This window comes from Triticum aestivum, chromosome 3B (genome assembly GCF_018294505.1).
Source record: "Triticum aestivum cultivar Chinese Spring chromosome 3B, IWGSC CS RefSeq v2.1, whole genome shotgun sequence".
Taxonomy (NCBI): Eukaryota; Viridiplantae; Streptophyta; class Magnoliopsida; order Poales; family Poaceae; genus Triticum; species Triticum aestivum.
The window spans coordinates 191,938,456-191,963,341 of record NC_057801.1 but is presented as its reverse complement, the minus strand read 5'-3'; the positions used below and the strand labels follow the sequence as shown (position 1 = coordinate 191,963,341).

At 42.5% G+C, this 24,886-nt stretch overlaps 1 protein-coding gene across 3 annotated transcripts; it reads right to left on the bottom strand.

Moving 5' to 3' along the window:
- Positions 1 to 2,417: 2,417 nt before the first annotated feature.
- On the bottom strand, positions 2,418 to 6,302 carry LOC123069312 (dual specificity protein phosphatase 1B). 3 transcript variants are annotated; one of them, XR_006432442.1, is made up of 6 exons: positions 6,027 to 6,302; positions 5,425 to 5,560; positions 4,964 to 5,071; positions 4,197 to 4,342; positions 2,987 to 3,027; positions 2,418 to 2,844 (listed from the first exon to the last, which is right to left on the bottom strand). XR_006432442.1 is itself a non-coding variant. In XM_044492140.1 (6 exons), exons 1-5 carry the CDS (start codon positions 6,180 to 6,182, stop codon positions 2,993 to 2,995), a joined length of 594 nt encoding a protein of 197 aa, XP_044348075.1. In that variant the 5' UTR covers positions 6,183 to 6,302; the 3' UTR covers positions 2,418 to 2,844; positions 2,987 to 2,992. The 3 variants fall into 3 exon arrangements, 2 of the variants coding, with proteins under 2 accessions (XP_044348075.1, XP_044348074.1); XM_044492140.1 differs by having other exon boundaries at positions 4,951 to 5,071; XM_044492139.1 differs by having other exon boundaries at positions 2,418 to 3,027; positions 4,951 to 5,071.
- Between the last annotated feature and the right edge of the window lie 18,584 nt (positions 6,303 to 24,886).

Genomic DNA, 24,886 nt, shown 5'->3' with positions numbered 1-24,886 from the left:
GTACAACAATAGTTCAAATTCAACGAGATTAATGGATCTTGTCATCCCATACATTTGGCCCCTTCAGCTTCATCCAAAAGTGCATGTGCATAAATGATTGTCCCCTCATCATGTGGTACATCACGACAGTGCGTGCAGGCTATGCAATGCGCAGAGCAACATTGAATAAATGAATGAATAAATCAACAAGTTGAGCAAAAATAAGCAAAATTTATGATCCCCTCTGCCACGCACGATGGCCACCTTGCCTCCAGCATATCAACCGCACCAGAAAACTTGGTGACGAGGGTCTGGACGGCGTACCATAGCTATGATAACGATCTCACATTGCTTATGGGCACCCAAGACCGCTACCCACCTATTTAAGGATTTCCCTTTCACCTCGAGGGTCCACTAGCTTGTGTTATCTTGGGTGGATAGCCATCGAGACCCCCTACCCTTTGATCGATGCTTGGTGGGATGGGGTTTCCTATGACATAAACAATCAAAAGAGGGGTCGCAACGGTCATCTTATCTACTCCATCCGTTCCAAAATAAGTATCTTGAACTAAACCCATGACACATATTGTGGAACGTCCGTAAAGAAAGGAACCGCCGCATCTTCAACAACATGAGGATGACATCATGGCGGTGGCACACCTTTTTTATTTTTTAAAATTGTATTCTATTTGTTTTTTGAGAAACACAATACAGATGCAGACGCTCACAAACACGTACATACACTCACCCCTGTGAACGCACGCACGCACACCCTATCTCTATGAGCACCTCTGAGAGACTGAGCTAGCGGGTCTTGAGATTGGTCCAAAACCTCCTCATGACGTTGGAGCGACGACCAAAGACGGAGGGAAGAGGACATTAAATTTTTGGTAGCTACGGTTCCTTCACGAGTTGAGGTGGGACACCTTGTTTTTGAGGAAATCATGCAAAGGGCAATGGTTTTTCAATCAAGGGTTATCCAAAATCATGAATTGTTAGCAGAAGATGTTTTGTGGCATCAATAACAATCAAAAGAGGTGTCACAATGATTTTTTATCTACATTATGTGGAATGTACGAAAAGAAAGGATCCGCTGCATCGTCAACAACACGAGGATGACTTCATTGAGGTGGCAAGCCTTTTTATTTTTTAAATTATATCTGATTTATATTAGATCAATAGAACATTGGATGCAATCAGATATAGGGTAATTGAACCCAGATACACAAAAACATCCTAAACAAAGGAGGAGCCTACGACCACGACTATATGCCTCAAAATTCTTGCCGAAATCTCGCGTCATTGCACCACCATAGCTCACGCTAATAATGGACAACATAAGAAATTCGACCGCCGAAGTACCTACAAAGACCTGTAGAGGAACAAATCTCGTTGAATCGCCATAATAGTAGACCGCCGCATATGAGGAGATTGGCAATCGTGCCAACCATATGGGTGGGGGATCACCCTGATCTAGGCAGGCAACCGTACTAGCATTGCCAGACCAAGCCAACAACCTTACTCACGAAGGCTCGAAGGAAAAGGTTGTCGAAGAAGACGATGGTGCCACCGCCAATGCACATGAAACCACATTGACAGACAACACTAGATAACCTACCGATCGTCCATCAATAACTGCAGGGACAAAAACTCCAAGTCTCCTCAGCAATGCTGCACCAAGCCTTAACATGACAGGATTGAAGCCGAAGGACTTCCATTCGAGATGACAACGCCATCACCGTAGGAGCGCCGCCCCCTTGACCCAAAAACCTACAACACGAAGGACGAGGGAAGAGGATTCCCTCCCCTCTGCCTCACAGCGACAGCCAAAGACTGAGGGGGGAGGAGATTGAATTTTTGGCAGGTAGGGTTTCTTCATGGGTTGAGGTGGCACACCTTTTTTTAGGGAATCATGCAAATGGAAGTGGTTTTTCGATCAAGGGTTATGCAAAGTCATGAATTGTTTTTTTTGTGTGTGTGTTCTCGCTCCCCTTCCCCCTTCCTTCGACACACACACATACACACGTAATGAAAAGGCAATGCTCTTACCGGTTGCTAAAAAGACATGATTCCTAAACAAATTAAATACAACATCACTAAGATGCAACATCTAATGCATTGGTGTGCCTGTCTCTAGTTTTGTTTGTACCGCCGAGGATGACACGTTAAAAGCTAAACAAGGTGGTGGTTAATCCGATGTGAAAACGTCCAAAATAGCGTCAATCGAGTGAGAAATTTGTCGTCTTCCTTGCACGCATAGCATCATTGCTGCGAAGTTAAAAAACTACTTCCTCCGTCCCATAAATCCCTCCGTCCCATAAAAACAAACTAGTGTTAAAAACATTCTTATATTATGGGACGGAGGGAGTATCATGTACCAGGACCGTCAGTAACAGAATAAAAGACAGCCACGGACACCGAACAGAAGCTAATTCATATGTCACACAACAACCATACCAAATTTTGTTCAAAGATCATACATATATATACTCCCTCCGTCCATAAATATAAGTCTTTTTAGAGATTTTAATATGGACTAGATACGGAGCAAAATGAATGAATCTACACTCTAAAATATGTCTATATACATCCATATTTAGTTCGTACTGAAATCTCTAAAAGGGCTTATATTTAGAAACGGAGGAAGTACATCTTTCATTACAGAAGGCTGCTGCTGCTGAAGAGCATTGAGCATCAAAATGGAACAGGTCGTTTACCAGTCAACAGGAAAATTCCCCGTGATTCAAACTGGCCCTAAATGAAGAGGGCAAAGGTATCATCTGCATTACAGGGAACATTTATTACAGGGGAGACTGCTGTATCATCTGCATTCTTGTAGCGCTGATTCCGTGGCTAAAAATTACCCTAGAACATCACAGAATCAATTAGGGAAATGAGCATAATAAGATGGCCGGAACTCATACCGGTTGCAACGGCCCTGTTTGATTTCTGGAGGTGATAACATGCAGTAAGGAAGCTATTGACAGCGGGTTCTTGATATTTACACCTGTAGTTAGTTAGATTGCAACGTTCTTTGTCCCTGCTCCACTGCACACCGATAGAAGTTTGGCATGTAAGATTACTCCGACTGTGGTTAGGCCTATGATAAACTAAGAACTGGACATGAACTAAAAGATGATGAGTGAAAACTTAGTGAATACGATTAATACAATCGAGTCGTGGTACCAATGACATCTAATACTTGGATCCATGCACAACAACAAAGCCTTTCAGTCCCAAACAAGTTGGGGTAGGCTAGAATTGAAACCCATAAGATCTCAAAACCTAGTCATGGTTCTGGCACGTGGATAGCTAACTTCCACACTTCCCTGCACATGGTAGTTCTTTGGTGATATTCCAGTCCCCTTCAGGTCTCTCTTTACGGACTTCCCATGGATCCATGCATCTCACCAGAAAACTTGTTTATTAAGCGTCAGAGGTAGTAACTGACGGTGACTAAGGCTGAGAGTTAAGGAAGAAGAGATGTGTATACAAAAAACGGAAACTCTAACATTAGCAAACTTAACAAGGTTCCAGTACGCTTTTCTTCAAGCCATGTTGCTAGGAAAATGTTGTGTCAACAAGCAAAATAGCATACTTCCTGACAAAATAAATATCTCGAGGCAGTAACGGGAAAATAGTACCCCCTCCGTCCCAACATGCCAAATATCTTTAGGCAGTAACGGGAAAATAGTACTGAACCTCTATGCTGCCAAAGTTTGGTTTAGCAACAAAAGGAGAGTTTAATCAGCTTATATGTGCAGCCTTGCTTGCAACTGTCCTACTCCTTAATCAAGCTGGTTCGGGGAAAAACATTACAGCAAACATCTTTCCGAAATATAGCTTCACTATAAGCAATTATACACGGGGAAAACATTTAGAAACCCATTAAAGGCTGGCTGGCTATGCGGGGATTATTTAGGTCCAGTAGTTACATATTGGCAAGGACTTGCTACAGTTTCCCTTGCAATTCAAAGGGTTTAGTATATCCCTTCTGGTCGAAACAAGCCCTAAAGATTTGAATATACACTTGTAGTCAAATCATAGGTTAGGATCAAATGAAATAGACACAAGAAGCTATGAAGGAATTGACACCCGTAATACTAAGTTGCTGTACTTGGAAAACTAGGTTATTGATATGAAAAGAAGCAGGGCATATGTTATACAAATGAAACTTACAAACTGTTGTCATAAAACAAGAGATATTTGTATTTTACCTTGCAGAGACTTCTCAAAGTTCACCAGCTGGGATATAAAGCCCGCATTGGGTGCTATTTGAGGTCGTTTGCTTCTAACTAGTGACATGGCACTTTGCAGGCTCATCTGATGCTTCTTCATAAGATATGCAAGAACAACTGTGACACTGGAAATTCAGATAAAGATCACCTCAGAACTAATTTGTCTCGATAATGTGCTTCACATTTCGGTCACAAAGCCAAAATGACGACCAAGAAAGTTGTTTCAGTTATTAAATAGGAAAAAAGGCTATCAATCAGGAAAATAACTGATTCATAGGATTATGTGACCGATTAACCATTCAACGGCATTAAGAAACACGCTGCTATACTTCCCATAACAGATTCTCGTTACATGATAAGTGAATGCGTCGATTCACATGTAAACATGTACATTTACACTAAATTCAAATAAGAACAATTTTATCCTATATGCATATTATTATTTTTCCGTTTTGACAATGGAAACATCATCATGCTCATGTCACTGGTATATCACATCATGTTTTCATCTGTATTTGTTCCACTAAAATTATAGCCTTCCACTTTAGTATATATTGGCAAAGAAAATAATTTTTGAATTAAGGCCATAACCTTGGCACAGCACTCTAACCTGCATGTTTCGTTGGGCCAGCAAGAAGACTTTGACTAGGGAGGTAGGGTGGCTGATAATATAACAATATTGAATGCATTCCAAAATAATTGACACTAAACAACTCGTAGGAAACAACTTTACCTCCGCGACCGACCTGCAAAGCAGTGAACCAGCACATTGCCACCAGTGCAGATACCCTCATCTATGAAAGTAAAGCATTCACCGAAATGCTTTCCCAAATCAGTGTCTGGGCTGTCAAGTACTGTGTCAATAAAGAAAGTATGTTTTTAGTTCTGCATGGGACCTTGGATAACAAAAGAAAATTGCTAAGGTAGACACAATCAGTAAAGGCTAAGAAACATGTCAAAAAGAAGTAAAGGCTACAAAACCACTAACACAGAGTAGAGATTTAGATGTTCCAATCTAAATTTTGTTATCAGAATATGAATGCTCTAAACCAGAATTGATACACATCAATTTTAAATATAACGAAGATGGTGAAAAGTTGGCTAACATGTCTATCAAACATATCAGGAATGTCAGGATCTTGGGATTATAAAGGTCATAGGCCAATATCTTAGCTGGAAACACAGGTAAAAATTAGGAGAACAGTACCCTCGATCTTCTTGTACGTAAATTCTGCTGGAAAGGCGGGATTCAGTGATCTGGCTACAACCAAGATGTGGGTGATGTTCAAGCTCTTTAGAGCCTCGTTGTTCAGTGCTGCTCCAACAGAACCCAAGTAGAGGCCCTTCAAGTGATAGAATCAAGATGTCAATCAAAGTAATTCAACTGCTTCACATAATCCTTTTATTTTATAAAGTGCAAGTACGTTATCACCTGATACACCTGTTGTAAAACGTACTCCTACATGTCAGCATGAATTATGGCTAGTTTTCTATACGCCATACAAATGCTAAAGTTAAGATCAACTGGAGAATTCTCCACCTTCCATTGAACAGAAAAGGACCCTCGTTCTTCTACGGCCAATAACATTTCCAGAAGTTAGCAACATCTAATGGTAAAAGCTACAACACAAATTCCAGTTCCACAAATAATGGATCGCACGATCTAGATCGACGAATCCTAGTGAATCTGCATCACGAAACCCCAGCCATGCTCCAAACATTGGATGCCGCAATTACATCACTAAATCGCATCAGGTAATCCTATTAGGGGGAAACGGTGGGTGAAGAGAGGCCGTGGAGCCATCAGACCTGGTCGACGAGGCAGGGGGTGTTGTCGGCCTTGCGGTACCTTGCGGCGCACAAGCCCTGCATCAGCGCCATGAGCACTCTGGTCTGGTGCTGCTCGTAATCGTCCATCTCCTGCTCGTCCCTCCCCGCCGATTGCCCCGCCTCCGGCACCGACATCGTCAGGGGCCCTTCCCTCCCTCGTCCTGACTCCCAACGAATCCGGATGGGGAAAATGGTGAGGATATTTCTCTTTCCTTTCTTTCTTTAGTATAAAAAAATGTACCCACGGTCAGTAAAACTTATGGCTCATACTAATTTTGTCACTGGACTTTAATACCGGAATCAGGGTGTTTAAATAGCCCTTAATGATCACTAATCATGTTTATCCATTGCCCTTACGACTTTTTTCAATTTGAGATTGCTTTTACCACCCTTGCCCGTACGACTGCAAAAAGGTATAAATATTCTACTTCGTTAGCCGCGATTTAACTGATTGTATTAGTATTAACTAGCAAAAGAGTCCGTGCGTTGCAACAGGAGAGAAAATAACACACATTCTTAACATAGGCTTCATCCTGGACGGACTCCAGGATGGCCCGCTGCTCCGCCATCTCGTCCGCTTGGGCGAGGGCGAATTCCACCTCCGCCTGCTCCATGTTGAAGCCCGGAGTCGGCGCCAGCTCTGCTTCCTCGTCGTCCTCCATCGGAGCCGGCTACTGCTCCTCTCCATCCTCCTCCTCCGCCTGCTCCTCCTCCTCCTCCTCCTCCTCCTCCTCTGGCTCTGGCGTGAGCATGACGTAGGTGGTTATCTTCTTCTGAACCAAGGGGAAGCCGGAAAGCGTGGGAAGAGCGCCGGAGCAGGAAAGAGGTGGTGGATGGGTTCGGGCTGGCGGCGCGGAGAGGGAGGAGGTGGATGGGCTAGGGTTGGGGGATGCCGGCCGGCTTAAGCTGGATTTGGCCTCGGGCGATGATCTAGACAGGTGCCACGTGGCGTTCACCCCCCCCCCCCCCCCCGCCACCGGAGGAGACCTTCGTCGGAACGCCGGGTTTCCGGGTGATTCCACGTTAGACCCGGACGTCAGTCCGACGTGGCAAACGTGCCCGGGTGCCCCATATCCGCCTATATTTGGGCTAGATATGAGGGATGCCATCAGCCCTAGCGTTTGATGCCCGTTTAAGGCCCCGTCTGGATCGAAATTTCATGACCGGTTAGTGACCGGGTGGCTCGTCCGGGGATTTGAGGCCTTAATAGGGGTTGATGTTCCTACAAAAGAACCCTGACAAGAACGAGCATACCCTCTAAGGCTCGTTCGAGCGAACGGCGTCACTAGATAGTGTTCCCTCAAAAAGGAAACACCCCACAGAGATGTTTAAGAATTTCCATGCTATAATAAATAGATTTGTCATGCTATAGCAGAGAGATTTGTCATGCTAAGAAACAATTGTGATGATAGATACAACAAAGAAAATTACCATGCATAAAAAATGTCAAGGATTTTGTCATGCTAAAGCAGAGAGAATTGACATGCGTTCCAGAGATTCGTCATGTTGCGTTGTAGCGGAAGGATTGTCAGGCTAACATGAGGAAGTTGCCCACATGTTTAGGAATTGCCATGCTAGGCAGAGCAGTTGTCGTGCATGCTTCTAGTAATGGATATGTTGTGGGTGCCATGCTACACACAGGTTTGCTCCCTCTGGAGGTGTATGGAAGCGAAAGATTGTGTCATTTCCTAGGAGGGTGTGTGGGAGCGAACAATGTGCCCATGAAAATTGTCTCGTGTCGACACTTTAAATTTGTGCATAAAATCGACGCACTAGAGAGTGTTCACTCGAAAAACACTCCTAAGGAACGTCAATTCTATAGTGTTTTCGTAAATTTATTTGGTAAGTCAATAAAATGTGGGACAATTAAGAGGATTTTCATGGAAAACTGGTGAAAAAAATAGAGATGGGAGAGGACAAATCAGAATAGAGAGAGATAGGGAGGATGTACATAAGGTTGGATGAAGGACGAGGTGGATGACAAAACCTTGGGTTCCTTTTAAATAGGAGAGAGGAGAGATTCCACTTGTGTGTACGACTATTGATCGCGGGGACAAGTGTCTGGATTACATGGAAGACACACCAAGCGTGATGGATTTTGACGAGCACCCCCGCTACCCAACTCCCCCTCCCTCCCTCAGAATCCCATCAATTGTTATAGTACCCTCACTTATGTCCCTGATCACGACATGGACCAGGGAAGTCATGCATGGGTATTAGAGCCTTGTAAGTTTGTGTTGAGAATATATGGACGCGGATTGTTCATGCATCTACTACCTAGGGTTTCGTCTTGTGTTTAGTTAGGGGGTCGTCATAAGTGGGCTTTTTGGTGCATTTGCTATGGTCAAACTATGCGATTAAATTGATTCATGTGCTTCAGCATTGTCAAGTTGCGCGTGCAAATCATGTATTCTGAGGGTTCCATGTAGTTGGTTTTGGTCGCGCTAGGGATTTGGTAGGGGTTTTGGATAGGTTTTTCGGTAAAAAGGTGGTCAATTTGATACATATAAGATATAGGTTATGTTTATTAGGTGATGCAACGAATACTTCTCTATTCAGTCAAAATCCTGGTGGATTTTTTGTTCGAACTAGCTATAATATGGCATATTCTGATGAGATAATCTAGTTTGTTTACCATGTCAAGGATTATTTCTCACCAAGTGTAGTGAACAATTTGGTAGAGGGGATTGTTTATGAGAAAGCACGAAGAATCAAAGTGCACGAGCATTTGTCTCGCTTAATCATCAAGGAAAGTGTAATCATGCTATTAATCATATTTTGATGTTGATAACATTATACATATAGGGGACTAATTACATTTGGTAAGTGCATACACAGGTTTAGTCCCCGTGAAAATTATGTGTGTGAATCACACCCCCCCCCCAAATGGATACGACTCAAGGATGGTGCAATAACGACATGAAGTGAAGCTTTTCGTTTATATCTTGAGTTATAGGTATCCCGTGCTATTAAGAGGAGATCAAATGGATTCATGATGGATTTACTCAAGCCAATATCACCTAAACACTATTCCACTCAAATCATACACAAAAAGTCCAAAGCCATATACCCCATCTAGTCCTATGCGTACTTCGTTTAGTCAAAAACACCCAAGTTCGTTGTATGGTCAGACGGTCTAGCATCAATGCAGACTGTCGACCGATGCTAGGAGTGTCTAGCATCCTTGTGGGACTGTCCAAATCTATAGACAAAATACATCAATAGCCTAAATGGCTAAGCTGGACATTAGGCCGGACAATTATCCAAAGAGTGTTTTCGTCCGGGCTTATAGTCGGACTGTTTGGGTCGCTACCCAGACTGTCCGGCTTGCTAGACAACGTCTGGCTTACCACTCTAAAGACATTAGTACCCAAAACCCCAAAATGGACATTGGTCGGGACATTTATCCAGGGTACGTTTTCGTCCAGGCTTATTGTCGGGTCTATGTTGCTGCCTGGACGTCTAGCATATTGCCGAAATTTCCATGCTGCTTTCTGGACGTCCAACCAATACATTTTCTTCCCCTATTATTCAACCTTCTTTGTGCATTACTAGAGTGCCCGGGTAGTCAGGTTTACTAGCCGGACTGTCCATCCTGTGGAGAAAACTTTCCAAGTGGCTAGTTCTTGGGGAGCTATATGTACTCCTCCAACACTATGTGGAGGGGTTGACCAACACGGAATTGCATTCGTTGTGATATCTCAAGAAGAATACGGTGAGCCTTCGTGGTTTTGGTGTGTCTTTGTGGTAACACCCATCCCTTCAACGGTGATTAGTCTCAAGTAAGTGAATATCGTGATACATCATCGTCTTTGTGTCACCTGTCATCCCTAACCCTAGCTCCCTACTTGTGGTTTATTTTGGTAACTTGATCATGCACTTACTATATCATATTGTGTTGCTTATTTGTACCATCACTGTGACCACTTCACTACACTTGTTATCTCACCTAGCAATTCTTTAGGCTCACCTTTATATTTGCATTTGTCTAGACTTGCTGATGATCAATTAAAATTTGCAATTGACCCTATTCGCCCCTCTCTAGGTCCATCTCGATCCTTTCAGTTGGTAGCAGAGCCTCACGCTCTATATTGTGGTTTAACCACCCTAGAGCGAGATGTCCAAAGACGAGGAGGAGTTTCTACCTAACCCCATGGAGCTAGGTGATCCAGAGGTGGATGCCTCATCAAAAGATGAGAAGCTCTATAGCTTCACGGATTTAGTTAAATTGCTAGTCCAACAAACAATCAACATTCAAGTGATAGTTGATAAAGGGATGGTGGAGAGTGGCATTAGGAGACCTTGGTGGTGCCTCTACCATTAATACAATGGCGGTTGCACCATCGGTGGCCATGCCCCATGCCCCTCCTTACGTCACCCTTCCTTTGGGGAGAAATTCCACTAAGTATGCTTGGAACCACCCAGCACCACCACCTAGAGAACCCAAATTTAAATTTAAAGGCACCCCTTCTTTATAATACAAAGGGGAAGTTCTTGATGTGGAAAGTTGAGATTCATGATCATATGAAGAGTTCCTCCAATGATATGTGGGAGATTGTGGCAAGTGGCTTCAATCCCGTCAACCCTAGTGATCTAACTCCGCAAAAAGCCTATGATAAATAGCCTAATGTTTCCACATGTATGATGATAAGGAACGGCTTGTGTGTAAGTGAGAGGCAACGATACCTCCATGTTAACTCTGCCAAGCAACTATGGGATACTCTTGTGTTGACAAAAAAATGGTACCTTAATTCTTCAACAATCAATATAAGAAATGGCCAAGTTGTGTTGGGAAAGAGTGAGACACCTCAATAGCTTCATGAGTGTCTCAAGGCTCTCGCTACAGAAATCTTGATCTTTGAGTGTGACAAGGCCGATGATGGATTCACCATGACTGATCGCCTCCTTGCTGGTAAGATGCTAACTGCTCTTTTTGTCTCACTCTGAGTACATGGTTTGGATCATAAGGCATGAGCATGTTTTTTCAAAGATGACTTCCGATGATGTCGTTGCTACCTTCTTGCAACAGGAGTTCATGGTTTGGCCCGCCCATTCTTGCAACTCTTGATGGGAGGCTGCCCTCTGTCTTGCGTGAAGCGAGACATAGTCGGGCCCCTCCTATTTATCGTAGGAGCTATATCTCGCTTATAGCAAGATGGTAGCTCCCCCGCTTGAAGCGTGGCGCAAACGGGCCAACCCATCACTATAGCAGTGCTTTTTTCTAGTTTTTTCATTGTTCGGGCCAGTTTTTCTGTGTTGGTTTTTTGACCGGTTTTCTCTGTTTGGAGTCAGTTCTTTTCATGACTTTTTTTCTTATGTTTTTCTTTTCTTTTTTTTTGTTTCTTCGCCGGTTTTATTTTTCTTTGTCATTGTAATTTTTTCACTTGTTTGTTTTGGTTTCTTCTTCTTTATATGTTGATTTTCTTTGTTTCTTTCTCGGTTTGTTCGTTTTCTTCGCTTTTATTTTTGTTTCTTTGTCGGTTTTCACTATTTTTATTTCTTTTCTTGCTTTTTTCTTTGGTTTTCTTTATTTCTTCCCCGGTTTTGTACATTTTTTCTTAAATACAAGTTTTGAACATTTTTTTGAATACATGGTCAACATTCATCAAATAAATGGTGAACGTTTTTTAACGGAAATAATCATTTTTTCACACACAATCTACATTTTCTGTATACATCAGGAACATTCTTAAATACAAGTTTAACATTTTGTAAATACAAAATTGTCTTCTTTAGATACTTTTTGATATCTACTTTTATTCAATGTACATGGACATTTTTCTTATAAATCAGAAATATTTGTTTATTCATGTTTAATATTTTTTAGATACATGAGCAACATTTTTTCATACACATCGTATCTTTTTTATGCATTTTTCATATAAACGAGAAACATTTTTGTATAAAGATCTAACATTTTTCAAATGCTTGATTAACAAATTTATAAACATGATCAACATTTTTTTCATGCCCATTGTAAATGTGTTTTATTCATTTTTCATATAGATGAGGAATGTTTTTTTCTCTACGAATTAACATTTTTCCAATGCTTGACTAAATTTCCTTAATTAGTCGATTAACAATTTTCGAATACTTAATTAGCATTTAAATACATGATCAACTTTTTTTGACACACGTTGTATACATTTTTCATATACATTGGAAACATTTTCCCTATACAGATTTAAGAATTTTTGAATGCTTGAATATTTTTAAAATGTTTATGTAATTTATTTTTGGTAATATAGTATATATTTAGAATATTTAGAAGTATAAACAAGATAAAAATTATTAAAGCATAAAACAAAAACGAAAAGTAAACAAAGCCAGGAAAACCCCCCAGGAAAAACGAGGCTGTGCCTGCCTCGTGCATCGGCTGGCCTATCTTGCGTTGGCATCAGGCCAGGCTGCCCTAGGTTTTGCTTTAGGCGAGACATAAGCTCACCTCTATTTAGGGCGATTCCTACCTGCATATGGCCCAACCTGGCCCGCGCGGGAAGAAAGTGGCCCGTTTGATTGCCTGCGTTTACTGTGCGGCCCGCATGGCACGAACTTTAAAGCACCTCCAGGCCAGGCCCAGGGGAAACGCCCGAATCGACAGTAGCTCGCAAGCCTGGCTCGGGCGACTTAGGGGAGGGCGATGCACTTCTCTTCACGTGAGACCAGGGAGATGGCGCGAGCTCACCCGCGTCACTGAAAAATCGGCGGGAGGATTTCAGCTCACCTCCCCCGAGTCCGCCCCTATTTAGCCCCCTCCCTTATCGCCCCAACTGAAGGAAATATGCCCTAGAGGCAATAATAAATTTGTTATTTTATATTTCCTTATATCATGATAAATGTTTGTTATTCATGCTAGAATTGTATTAACCGGAAACTTGATACATGTGTGGATACATAGACAAAACACCGTGTCCCTAGTATGCCTCTACTTGACTAGCTCGTTGATCAAAGATGGTTAAGTTTCCTAGCCATGGGCATGTGTTGTCATTTGCTGAACGGGATCACATCATTAGGAGAATGATGTGATGGAAAAGACCCATCCGTTAGCTTAGCATAATGATCATTAAATTTTATTGCTATTGCTTTCTTCATGACTTATACATATTCCTCTGACTATGAGATTATGCAACTCCCGAATACCGGAGGAACACCTTCTGTGCTATCAAACATCATAATGTAACTGGGTGATTATAAAGATGCTCTACAGGTGTCTCCGAATGTGTTTGTTGGGTTGGCATAGATCGAGATTAAGATTTGCCACTCCGTGTATCGGAGAGGTATCTCTGGGCCCTCTCGGTAATGCTCATTACTATAAGCCTTGCAAGCAATGTGAGGAATGAGTTAGTTACAGGATGATGCATTACAGAATGAGTAAAGAGACTTGCCAGCAACGAGATTGAACTAGGTATGATGATACCTACGATCGAATCTCGGGCAAGTAACATACCGATGACAAAGGGAATAACGTATATTGTTATGCGGTTTGACCAATAAAGATCTTCGTAGAATATGTAGGAACCAATATGAGTATCCAGGTTCTGCTATTGGTTATTGACCGAAGATATGTCTCGTAAATATCTACATAGTTCTCGAACCCGTAGGGTCCGCACGCTTAACGTTCGATGACGATTTGTATTATGAGTTATGTGTTTTGGTGACCGAAGTTTGTTTTGAGTCCCGGATGAGATCACAGACATAATGAGGTGTATCAAAATGGTCGAGAGGTAAAGATTCATATATTGGAAGGTAGTATTCGGACATTGGAATGGTTTCGAGTGATTCGGGTATTTTACCGGAGTACCGAGGGGTTACCGGAACCCCCCGCGGAAGTGTTGGGCCAACATGGGCCTAAGGGAGAGAGTGGGAAGCTCGCGGGGGTGGCGCGCGCCCCCTCCCAAGGAGTCCGAATAGGACAAGGAGGAGGGGGGCGGCCCCCTTCCCTTTCCCTCTCCCTCTCCTTCCTTTTCCCTCTGGTGGAAGAAAGGAAAAGGGGGGGGATCCTACTAGGAGTGGAGTCCTAGTAGGACTCCCCCCCATGGCGCGCCCCTCCTGGCCGCCGGCCTCCTCCTCCCCTCCTTTATATACGGGGGCAGGGGGCACCCCAAAGCACATCAGTTGTTCTCTTAGCCGTGTGCGGTGCCCCCTCCACAGTTTACTACTCTAGTCATAGCGTCGTAATGCTTAGGCGAAGCCCTGCGTGGATGACATCATCGCCGTTGCCACGCCGTCGTGATGACAGAACTCTCCCTCGACCCTCTACTATATTAAGAGTTTGAGGGACGTCATCGAGCTGAACGTGTGCTAAACACGGAGGTGCCGTACATTCGGTACTTGGATCGGTTGGATCATGAAGACGTTCGACTACATCAACCGTGTTAACCTAACGCTTCCGCTTTCGGTCTACGAGGGTATGTGGACACACTCTCCCCTCACGTTGCTATGCATCTCCTAGATAGATCTTCCGTGATCGTAGGATTTTTTTTTGAAATTGCATGCTACGTTCCCCAACAGTGGCATCTGAGCCAGGTCTATGCGAAGATGATATGCACGAGTAGAACACAATGAGTTGTGGGCAATAATCATACTGCTTACCACCAACGTCTTATTTTGATTCGGCGGTGTTGGATGAAGTGGCCCGGCCCAACATTACATGACCACGTTCATGAGACCGGTTCTACCGACATGCTTCACACACAGGTGGCTGGCGGGTGTATGTTTCTCCAACTTTAGTTGAATTGAATTTGACTACAGCCGGTCCTTGTTGAAGGTTAAAACGACCCACCTGACAAAAAATCATTGTGGTTTCAATGCGTAGGTAAGAACGGTTCTTGCTAGAAGCCCGTAGCAGCCACGTAAAACTTGCAACAACAAAGTAGAGGACGTCTAACTTGTTTTTGCAGGGCATGTTGTGATGTGATATGGTCAAAACGTGATGAGATATAAATTATTGTATGAGATGATCATGTTTTGTAAATGTTATCGGCAACTGGCAGGAGCCTTATGGTTGTCGCTTTATTGTATGAAATGCAATCGCCATGTAATTGCTTTACTTTATCACTAAGAGGTAGCGATAGTCGTGGAAGCAATGGTTGTGAGACCACAACGACGCTACGATGGAGATCAAGGTGTCAAGCCGGTGATGATGGAGATCATGACGGTGCTTTGGAGATGGAGATCAAAGGCACAAGATGATGATGGCCATATCATGTCACATATTTTGATTGCATGTGATGTTTATCCTTTATGCATCTTATTTTGCTTAGTACGGCGGTAGCAATATAAGATGACCCCTCACTAAATTTCAAGGTATAAGTGTTCTCCCTGAGTATGCACCGTTGCTACAGTTCATCGTGCCGAGACACCCGGTGATGATCGGGTGTGATAAGCTCTACGTTCACATACAACGGGTGCAAGCCAGTTTTGCACGTGCAGAATACTCGGGTTAAACTTGAAAAGCCTAGCATATGCAGATATGGCCTCGGAACACTGGGACCGAAAGGTCGAACATGAATCATATAGTAGATATGATCAACATAGTGATGTTCACCATTGAAAACTACTCCATCTCACGTGATGATCGGACATGGTTTAGTTGATATGGATCACGTGATCATTTAGATAACTAGAGGGATGTCTATCTAAGTGGGAGTTCTTAAATGTTGTTGTAGATCAATGGTCCATGCTACCGTTCCCTAGAATTTTAATGCGTTCCTAGAGAAAGCTAAGTTGAAAGATGATGGTAGCAAGTACATGGACTGGGTCCGTAACTTGAGGATTATCCTTATTGCTGCACAGAAGAATTACGTCCTGGAAGCACCGCTAGGTGCAAGACCCGCTGTAGGAGCAACTCTGGACGTTATGAACGTCTGGCAAAGCAAAGCTGATGACTACTCGATAGTTCAGTGTGCCATGCTTTACGGCTTAGAATCAGGACTTCAAAGACGTTTTGAACACCATGGATCATATGAGATGTTCCAGGAGTTGAAGTTAATTAATATTTCAAGCAAATGCCCGAGTTGAGAGATATGAAGTCTCCAACAAGTTCTATAGTTGCAAGATGGAGGAGAATGGTTCTGTCAGTGAACACATACCCAGAATGTCTGGGTACCATAGCCACTTGACTTAGTTGAGAGTTAATCTTCCTGATGATAGCATCATTGACAGAGTTCTTCAATCACTGCCACCAAGCTATAAAGGCTTTGTGATGAACTATAATATGCAAGGGATGGAAAAGACAATTCCCGAGCTGTCGTGGAATTGTCACGACAGATGTCCTAGCGAAAGGACTTAGTCATGGAGCCATCGCAACTAGGAAGCTTAAGGGGTTAATCGGGACAAAGGACATGAGGTTTATACTGGTTCGGCCCCCTACGGTGAAGGTAAAAGCCTACGGTCCAGTTTTGAGTGGGATTGATTATGTCTAGATAACCAGGGAGCAAATTGCTTGACCTAGCTCTCGAGTTGATGTTACCTGCCCTGAACCGCCACCGGGTCGTCCCTTTATATACAGAGGCCGACACCCAGCGGCTCTACAAAGTCCTGGCCAGCTTATAAACAGTATCCGGCTCAGTCTCTTAATATTTCTTGCCTTACAATACAAGTCACACATATATGGCGGTTTATCACTATGGGCCTTAAGTCGCCTCTAGGCTTTGGGCCCTTACTAAGCCGCCATCTTCAACCTTGGCCTTGGGCTTCAAGAATACTCATAGGTATAACCCGGCCCCTCCTGGGCGGGTCATACATAATAGTTATATCCCCAACATTAGGCCCCGGATTGATTTGAACTAGTTCATGTCAATCTTCAATACTTAAGAAAAATCTTTTGCTCCTTGGTATGAAGCTTTTTGTAACCCGCCATGACGCCATCCTTTGAATTTGTGATAACCCGCCATGATGTCACCTGTCATAAATACGCGATTCGTCCAATGTATCTCAACGGATCTTTGTCTTAATGACCATCCGAAAATTGAGGCGTCCTTATAGTTGGATAACTATGTTTTTTGGTCCCCTCGTTTTTCGCGCCCAGTTAACAATCCCTTCCTTATAAATAGACCCGACTAGGTCTCTTCTCATTCCCCCCGTTCCGCATCTTCTTCCTCTCGCCCCCATCTATTACTGGAGCTCCACTGCCGTCTCCACAGCGCACCTCGTCCCCGCCAAGCTTGGCCGCTGCATCGACCTAACGTTGACCAGAGAACGGCAGCACTCCTCCTCCGTAGATCCTCCGCAGTAAGTACTTCCCCTTTCCGCACCATAGATCTACACTAGGGCTAGTGTGTTCCTCTGTACTGGGCACAGTTCATCCAAGTTCTTGTGTTCTTCTTGCCATGGCTTCTTTCGATCCAAAAAGCCCCATAGATCTTATGCGGTGTGTGTTCCGCATCCATTTTGGTTATCAGTAGATCTCCTTTCCATGTAAGAAAACCCCATTATAGCACATGAACTCCTCTGCGCCCTGTTTTTAGGTCTAGTAATTTTTCTTTTCCGAACCTTTGTTTGATCCAAAATAACAGCTGCAATTTGTGAAACCTGTTTGTAGAACACTTAGGCAAAATCCACACTTTGTTAGATTTACCTAGTCATGGCGAATCTGATCGCCGGCTTAAAGGAAGCAATGCTCAATTAATAATCTGAACCACCCCTTGTTGGTTTAAATGGTGCTGACGGCTTATAGAGCCCATGGCGGCTTAACTGACCAGGACATAATTATCCTTATACCATTAGGCCCCTTCATAAGCCTCCATTTTGAATATGCATAGTAATACTTTTGTCTTGCCAGGCTTAAATTGGAACTGGCACTTTTACTTTGACTCAGGCTTTCAATCAGAATGGCACCCAAGGCACCTACCTCCTGCAACTGGGTTAAATCCATTGTCACTGACAGCACTTTGTATGACTTTGTGAAGACCGGCTATCTGCCGGAAAAAGAAGTCATGCCTTATCGTGCTCCTAACCCGGATGAAGAATTTCCTCAACCCAAAGACGGAGAGGTCATTGTCTTCACAGATCATATGAACCGGGGATTTACTCCTCCTGGCTCAAAATTCTTCAGAGATGTGCTGAACTTCTTTGACTTTCACCCACAAGACATCGGACCCAAATCCGTGTCTAATATCTGCAACTTCCAAGTGTTTAGCAAAGTTTACCTTGGTGAAGAACCCAATTTACTGCTTTCCAGAGAATTGTTCTACTTGAACCGCCAGACGTATGCGCCAGCGGCCAGAGCTTGGAACTTGGCGGAGTTTCGATTCAGCACCGCAGGGATGTGATCTTTCCCTATGCTAACCCGCCAAGCCACCCCAAAGACTGGAATATGACATGGTTCTACTGCAAGGATACCTCTCCGGCTGATGAGAATCCTCTGCCCGGCTTTTGTGCCCTTTGTCTTGAGACCAACCATCCTCTGCCTGACAAGATTACCGCCACAGAGCGTAAATCACTTGCTCCTACTTTGGCAAAGATCAAGGCTCTGCTGGGGAATGGGTTGACTGGTATTGACCTGGTCCGGGTTTGGCTCGCCTGGCGAGTTATTCCGTTGAGCCGCCGCACTGGCTTGATGTGCGAATACACTGGCGCCAAAAAGGATCCTCTGCGTCTGATACGTCTCCAACGTATCTACTTTTCCAAACACTTTTGCCCTTGTTTTGGACTCTAACTTACATGATTTGAATGAAACTAACCCGTACTGACGTTGTTTTTAGCAGAACTGCCATGATGTTGTTTTATGTGTAGAAAAGAAAAGTCCTCGGAATGTCCTGAAAATCCACAGAGGCACTTTTTGGAATTAATAAGAATTTCTAGGCGAAAGAAATACACCAGGGGGCCCACGGCCTGTCCACGAGACAGGGGGGCGCGCCCTCCTATCTCATGGGCCCCCTGGACCTCTACCGACCTCAACTCCAACTCCATATATTCACGTTCGGGGAGAAAAAAATCAGAGAGAAAGTTTCATCGCGTTTTACAACACGGAGCCGCCGCCAAGCCCTAATCTCTCTCGAGAGGGCTGATCTGGAGTCCGTTCGGGGCTCCGGAGAGGGGGATTCATCGCCGTCATCATCATCAACCATCCTCCATCACCAATTTCATGATGCTCACCGCCGTGCGTGAGTAATTACATCGTAGGCTTGCTGGACGATGATGGGTTGGATGAGATTTACCATGTAATCAAGTTAGTTTTGTTAGGGTTTGATCCCTAGTATCCACTATGTTCTGAGATTGATGTTGCTATGACTTTGCTATGCTTAATGCTTGTCACTAGGGCCCGAGTGCCATGATTTCAGATCTGAACCTATTATGTTTTCTTGAATATATGTGTGTTCTTGATCCTATCTTGCAAGTCTATAGTCACCTATTATGTGTTATGATCCGACAACCCCGAAGTGACAATAATCGGGATACTTCTCAGTGATGACCATAGTTTGAGGAGTTCATGTATTCACTATGTGCTAATGCTTTGTTCCGGCTCTCTATTAAAAGGAGGCCTTAATATCCCTTAGTTTCCACTAGGACCCCGCTGTCACGGGAGGGTAGGACAAAAGATGTCATACAAGTTCTTTTCCATAAGAACGTATGACTATTTACAGAATACATGCCTACATTACATTGATGAACTGGAGCTAGTTCTGTGTCACCCTATGTTGTAACTATTACATGAGGAATCGCATCCGGCATAATTATCCATCGCTGATCCATTGCCTATGAGCTTTTCATATATTGTTCTTCGCTTATTTACTTTTCTGTTGCTACTGTTACAACTACTACAAAAACCCCAAAACTATTATCTTTACTTTTGCTACCATTAACTTTATTATCATACCACTTTTGCTACTAAATACTTTGCTGCAGATACTAAGTTATCCAGGTGTGGTTGAATTGACAACTCAACTGCTAATACTCAAGAATATTCTTTGGCTCCCCTTGTGTCGAATCAATAAATTTGGGTTGAATACTTTACCCTCGAAAGTGTTGCGATCCCCTACACTTGTGGGTTATCAAGACTAATTTCGGGCGCCGTTGCCGAGGAGCATAGCTCTATTCTCTGAGTCACTTGGGATTTATATCTGTTGATCACTATGAAGAACTTGAAAGACGACCGAACTACTATTTTGCCCTTAACTATGAGGGGAGGTAAGGAACTGCCATCTAGCTCTGCACTAGATTCTCCTTCCGTTATTAGTAAGCTTGCGACACCTAAACCTGCTACTGCTATGAATTCTGATATGTCGCATGTTATTGATGATGCCCCTTCTGCTATGCATGATGAAACTACTTCTGTGCATGATACTACTTTGCCATTAGGTGAATTTCTTGATGAACAACTTGCTAGAGTTAGGGGGAATGAAATTATTGAAGATGCTATTATTGATGATAGTGATGATGAAGGTTCTCCTAATGATTATGTATTGCCTGTTGTTCCTGAGGGTTATGTTATGAATGAAGAAGCTGCTAGGGAAATCTTTGCTTGCAATGATAGATATGATCTTAAGAAATTATTAGCTAAATGGAAGCAGCAGTCTCGTAATGCTAGAATGAAACCTGACCCTGCTTTTGCTACTTCACCTATCTGTGTTACTAATAAGGATTATGAATTCTCTGTTGATCCTGAAATTATTACTTTAGTTGAATCTGATCCTTTTTATGGCCTTGAATCTGAAACTGTTGTGGCACATCTTACCAAGTTAAATAATATAGCTACCCTTTTACTCATGATGAGAAGTCTCGCTATTATTATATCCTTAAGATATTTCCGTTCTCATTAAAGGGTGATGCTAAGACTTGGTATAATTCTCTTGCTCCTGGTTGTGTGCGTAGTCCCCAGGATATGATTTATTACTTCTCTGCTAAATATTTCCCTGCTCATAAGAAACAAGCTGCCTTGCGGGAAATATATAATTTTGTGCAAATCAAAGAAGAGAGTCTCCCACAAGCTTGGGGAGGCTTCTCCAGTTACTTAATGCTTTGCCTGATCATCCTCTTAAGAAAAATGAAATACTTGATATCTTTTATAATGGACTAACCGATGCTTCCAAGGACTACTTGGATAGTTGTGCTGGTTGTGTTTTCAGGGAAAGAATAGTCGACGAAGCTGAAATATTATTGAATAATATGTTGACTAATGAAAATAATTGGACTCTTCCTAAGCCAATTCCTGAGGCAATTCCTGAACCAATTGAGCCAACTCCTGAGCCTATTCCTAAACCCACTCCGAAGAAGAGAGGTGTTTTATTTCTCAGTACTGAAGATATGCAAGAGGCAAAGAAATCAATGAAAGAAAAAGGTATTAAAGCTGAAGATGTTAAGAATTTACCACCTATTGAAGAAATACATGGTCTTAATATACCGCCTGTTGAAGAACCATATTGTCTTGATAACCCGACATAAGTAGTAAAGGTAAATTCTCTCTATAGATATGATGAAGTTGAAATCCCCTCTACTAAATTACATAGCCCGTGCTTAGATTAATTTGATGACTTTATGGCTAGACAAGAAAGTTTTATTGCTTATGTTGGTAGTGAGTTAAAGAATAATGCTTTCGAGATAGGACGCGTGAACGATAATATGGATAGAGTTAAAGGTGAACTCCAACTCATTAGCAAATATACTTCTATGGTTGCTACTCAAGCTGAGCAAGTACTTAAAGCTAAAAATGATTTGCTTGAGGAATTAAATAATAAAAATGACTTTGCTGTCAGAGTGGCTACTAGAACTGGTAGAAAGGTGTATCTTGAAGGCCACCCTAAGAGAATCGAGCAAGATTCTCAGATAAACAATTTAGAGGCACCTAGTTCTTCTAAAAAGAAGAAAAAGAAAAACGATAGAACTTTGCATGCTTCTAGTGAACCTACTGTAGACACACCTGAGAATCCGAAGGATATTTCTATTTCTGATGCTGAAACTCAATCAGGTGATGAACATGAACTTAGTGATAATGTTAATGATAATGTTCATGTTGATGCTCAACCTAGCAAAAATAATGATGTAGAGATTGAACCTGCTGTTGAACTTGATAACCCACAATCAAAAAATCAACGTGATGATAAGAGAGATTTTGTTGCTAGGAAGCACGGTAGAGAAAGAGAACCATGGGTTCAGAAACCCATGCCCTTTCCTCCTAAACCATCCAAGACAAAGGATGATGAGGATTTTGAGCGCTTTGCTGAAATGATTAGACCTATTTTATTACGTATGCGCTTAACTAATATGCTTAAAGTAAATCCTTATGCTAAGTATATGAAGGATATCATTACAAATAAAAGAAAGATACCGGAAGCCGAAATTTCCACCATGCTTGCTAATTACACCTTTAAGTGTGGAATACCAAAGAAACTTGGAGATCCGGGTGTACCAACTATACCATGCTCTATTAAAAGAAATTATGTTAGAACTGCTTTATGTGATCTTGGAGCCAGTGTTAGTGTTATGCCTCTCTCTTTATATCATAGACTTGAATTGAATAAGTTGACACCTACTGAAATATCTTTGCAAATGGCTGATAAATCAACTGCTATACCTGTCGTTATTTGTGAGGATGTGCCTGTTGTGGTTGCAAATGTGACTATCTTAACGGACTTTGTTATTCTTGATATTCCCGAGGACGATAGTATGTCTATTATCCTTGGTAGACCTTTTCTTAATACTACAGGGGCTGTTATTGATTGCAACAAAGGCAATGTCACTTTTCATGTTAATGGTAATGAGCATACGGTACACTTTCCGAGGAAACAATCTCAAGTTCATAGCATCAATTCTATTGGGAAAGTTCCAACTATTATTATTTGAGGTTTTGAATTTCCTCTCCCTACTGTCAAGAAAAAGTATGATATTCTTATTGTTGGGGATTTTCATATCCCCGTTGAGGTAACTTAGTGTTATTCGAAATTTCTCCGGTTCCGTGTTATTCGGAATGAGTTTGTTAACAAGACTTGATCAACCTTGTTAGTGGATTCATTTTGATGATCATGAGATGGATGAAACTAGAAGGCACAACCTTCTGTACCCTCTTTTTACTTTCTGTTATTTAGAATAAATAAAGCAAACATAGTATTATCTGTCTGTTTTCTGATTTATCCATGCATTAAAAAATATCCTGAAAATAAAAGTGCTCCAAATGCCCTGCAAATTTAGTATGATTTTTTATGGAATATTTGAGGATTTTAGGCACTGAAAACACTGCAGGAGGGGCAAGCACCAGGCCACGAGAGTGGAGGGCGCCCCCCCCCTATAGGGCGCGCCCCCTGTCTCGTGGGCCCCTGGTGGCCCCCTCCACTTATGCCAGCACCCACACACTTCATCTTCTACCCAAAAAAATCCCCATCCAGCTCAAGCACGAGTTCTAGCTCGTTTTGCTGCGATTTTCGATCTCCTTGCTCAAAGCTCCCTTCACAAAACTGCTTTGGGAGATTGTTGCTTGGTATGTGACTCCTCCATCGGTCCAATTAGTTTTTGTTCTAGTGCTTTATTCATTGCAAATTTTTGATGCATAGGTGACCATGTTCTTGAGCTTGCATGTTAAATTTATGAGGTCCCAAGCAATTCTAATGCATGATATAGGCTCTAAGCACTTGTAGAAGTAGTTGCTACCAATCTTGTTTAGTTCTACTCATTTTTATTTTGAAGTTACTAAAATTTCAGAAATTTTCAGAAAAAGAATTATGCTTAGAAGAATGTACCAAGGTGGTTCCTCGGCAAAGAAAGGGCCAAGGATTGCTAAACATGAGCAAGATGTTGAATTGCCGAGGGACGCGGATGTACGAGCTTGTGAGTGGCCATCCGATGATTTTATGGTCGAAGCAGGCTTCAAGGAGGAATTTGACGCGTATGTGCGTAATGCCGAGCTGGAGGACTTCTTACAAGATAAGTGTCCGCAATACTATCAATTGACTGATTCTTTTGTGCGGAGGTTTAAATATAACTGTGCACGTAATTCTCCTAGTGTCAGATTTGATATTTATGATACATCTTATAGCATGGGTTTAGAGGATTTCACAACTGCTTGCAAACTCCCACAGTAGGGTAATATTAATGATCCTCGCAAATCTGAATTTAGAGATTTTCTTACTAGTATTACTATGGGAGAATCTAGGGACATAACGCAAGCTACTATAGGGATCATTCATTTTCCTGCTATACATTATTTTTCTCTCTTCATTGGTAGATGCATTAACGGTAAGGATGAAGCATGTCACATGTGTGTCCCTGATCTTTGTGTCCTCAAGAGTGCTGTGTCAGGTTATAAAGGTTATAACTTGGGGGGCAATAGTTGCACGTAGGTTGCAGAATAATAGTAGAAAGGGAAATTTATTTGGAGAAATTTATGCAACCCGTGTGGCTAATTATCTTAATATAGCCCCACGAGAGGGGGATATGATTTTACCTCCTGTTTATTTGGATAAAGAAGCTATGTTCAATCATCAATTTCTTGCGAGGAATGAGCAATTCCTCCAATATCGACTAATCTATGACAGACGCAACGTCGTCCATGTTACTCTTCCTGCTCCCTACCTTTTTGATTATCAGGCAAAAGGAAGATATGTTGTTACCAGGGAGGAAGCAGCTGAACACGAGATGGGAGCGGAGGCAGCTCGCCAACACGCCGCAGCTCAGGAGGCGGTTGTCGCTGCATCTCAGTACGACCCCAGTTTCACTTATGGATATCAGCCAACGGTCCTTGGTACTAGACCAACTTAGGCCAAAAGCCTAAGCTTGGGGGAGTATGTATCTCTCACCGACTTTACATTCATGTTCACACACTAGTCGTCGGTGCTCATACTCTTTCATTGTATTATCCATGCTAGTTTAAATTTCTTTTTCTAGCTTTCTTCTTGTGTGTTTAATAA

What these genes read in the sequence shown, in the direction of transcription:
- LOC123069312 (XM_044492139.1), bottom strand. Translation starts at nt 6,182, where the DNA reads ATGTCGGTGCCGGAGGCGGGGCAATCGGCGGGGAGGGACGAGCAGGAG. An exon ending in CCCCCTGCCTCGTCGACCAG is followed by an intron (nt 5,561 to 6,026) that starts GTCTGATGGCTC and finishes TATCACTTGAAG; the next exon opens with GGCCTCTACTTGGGTTCTGT. An exon ending in CTTTGAGAAGTCTCTGCAAG is followed by an intron (nt 3,028 to 4,196) that starts GTAAAATACAAA and finishes ATCGGTGTGCAG; the next exon opens with TGGAGCAGGGACAAAGAACG.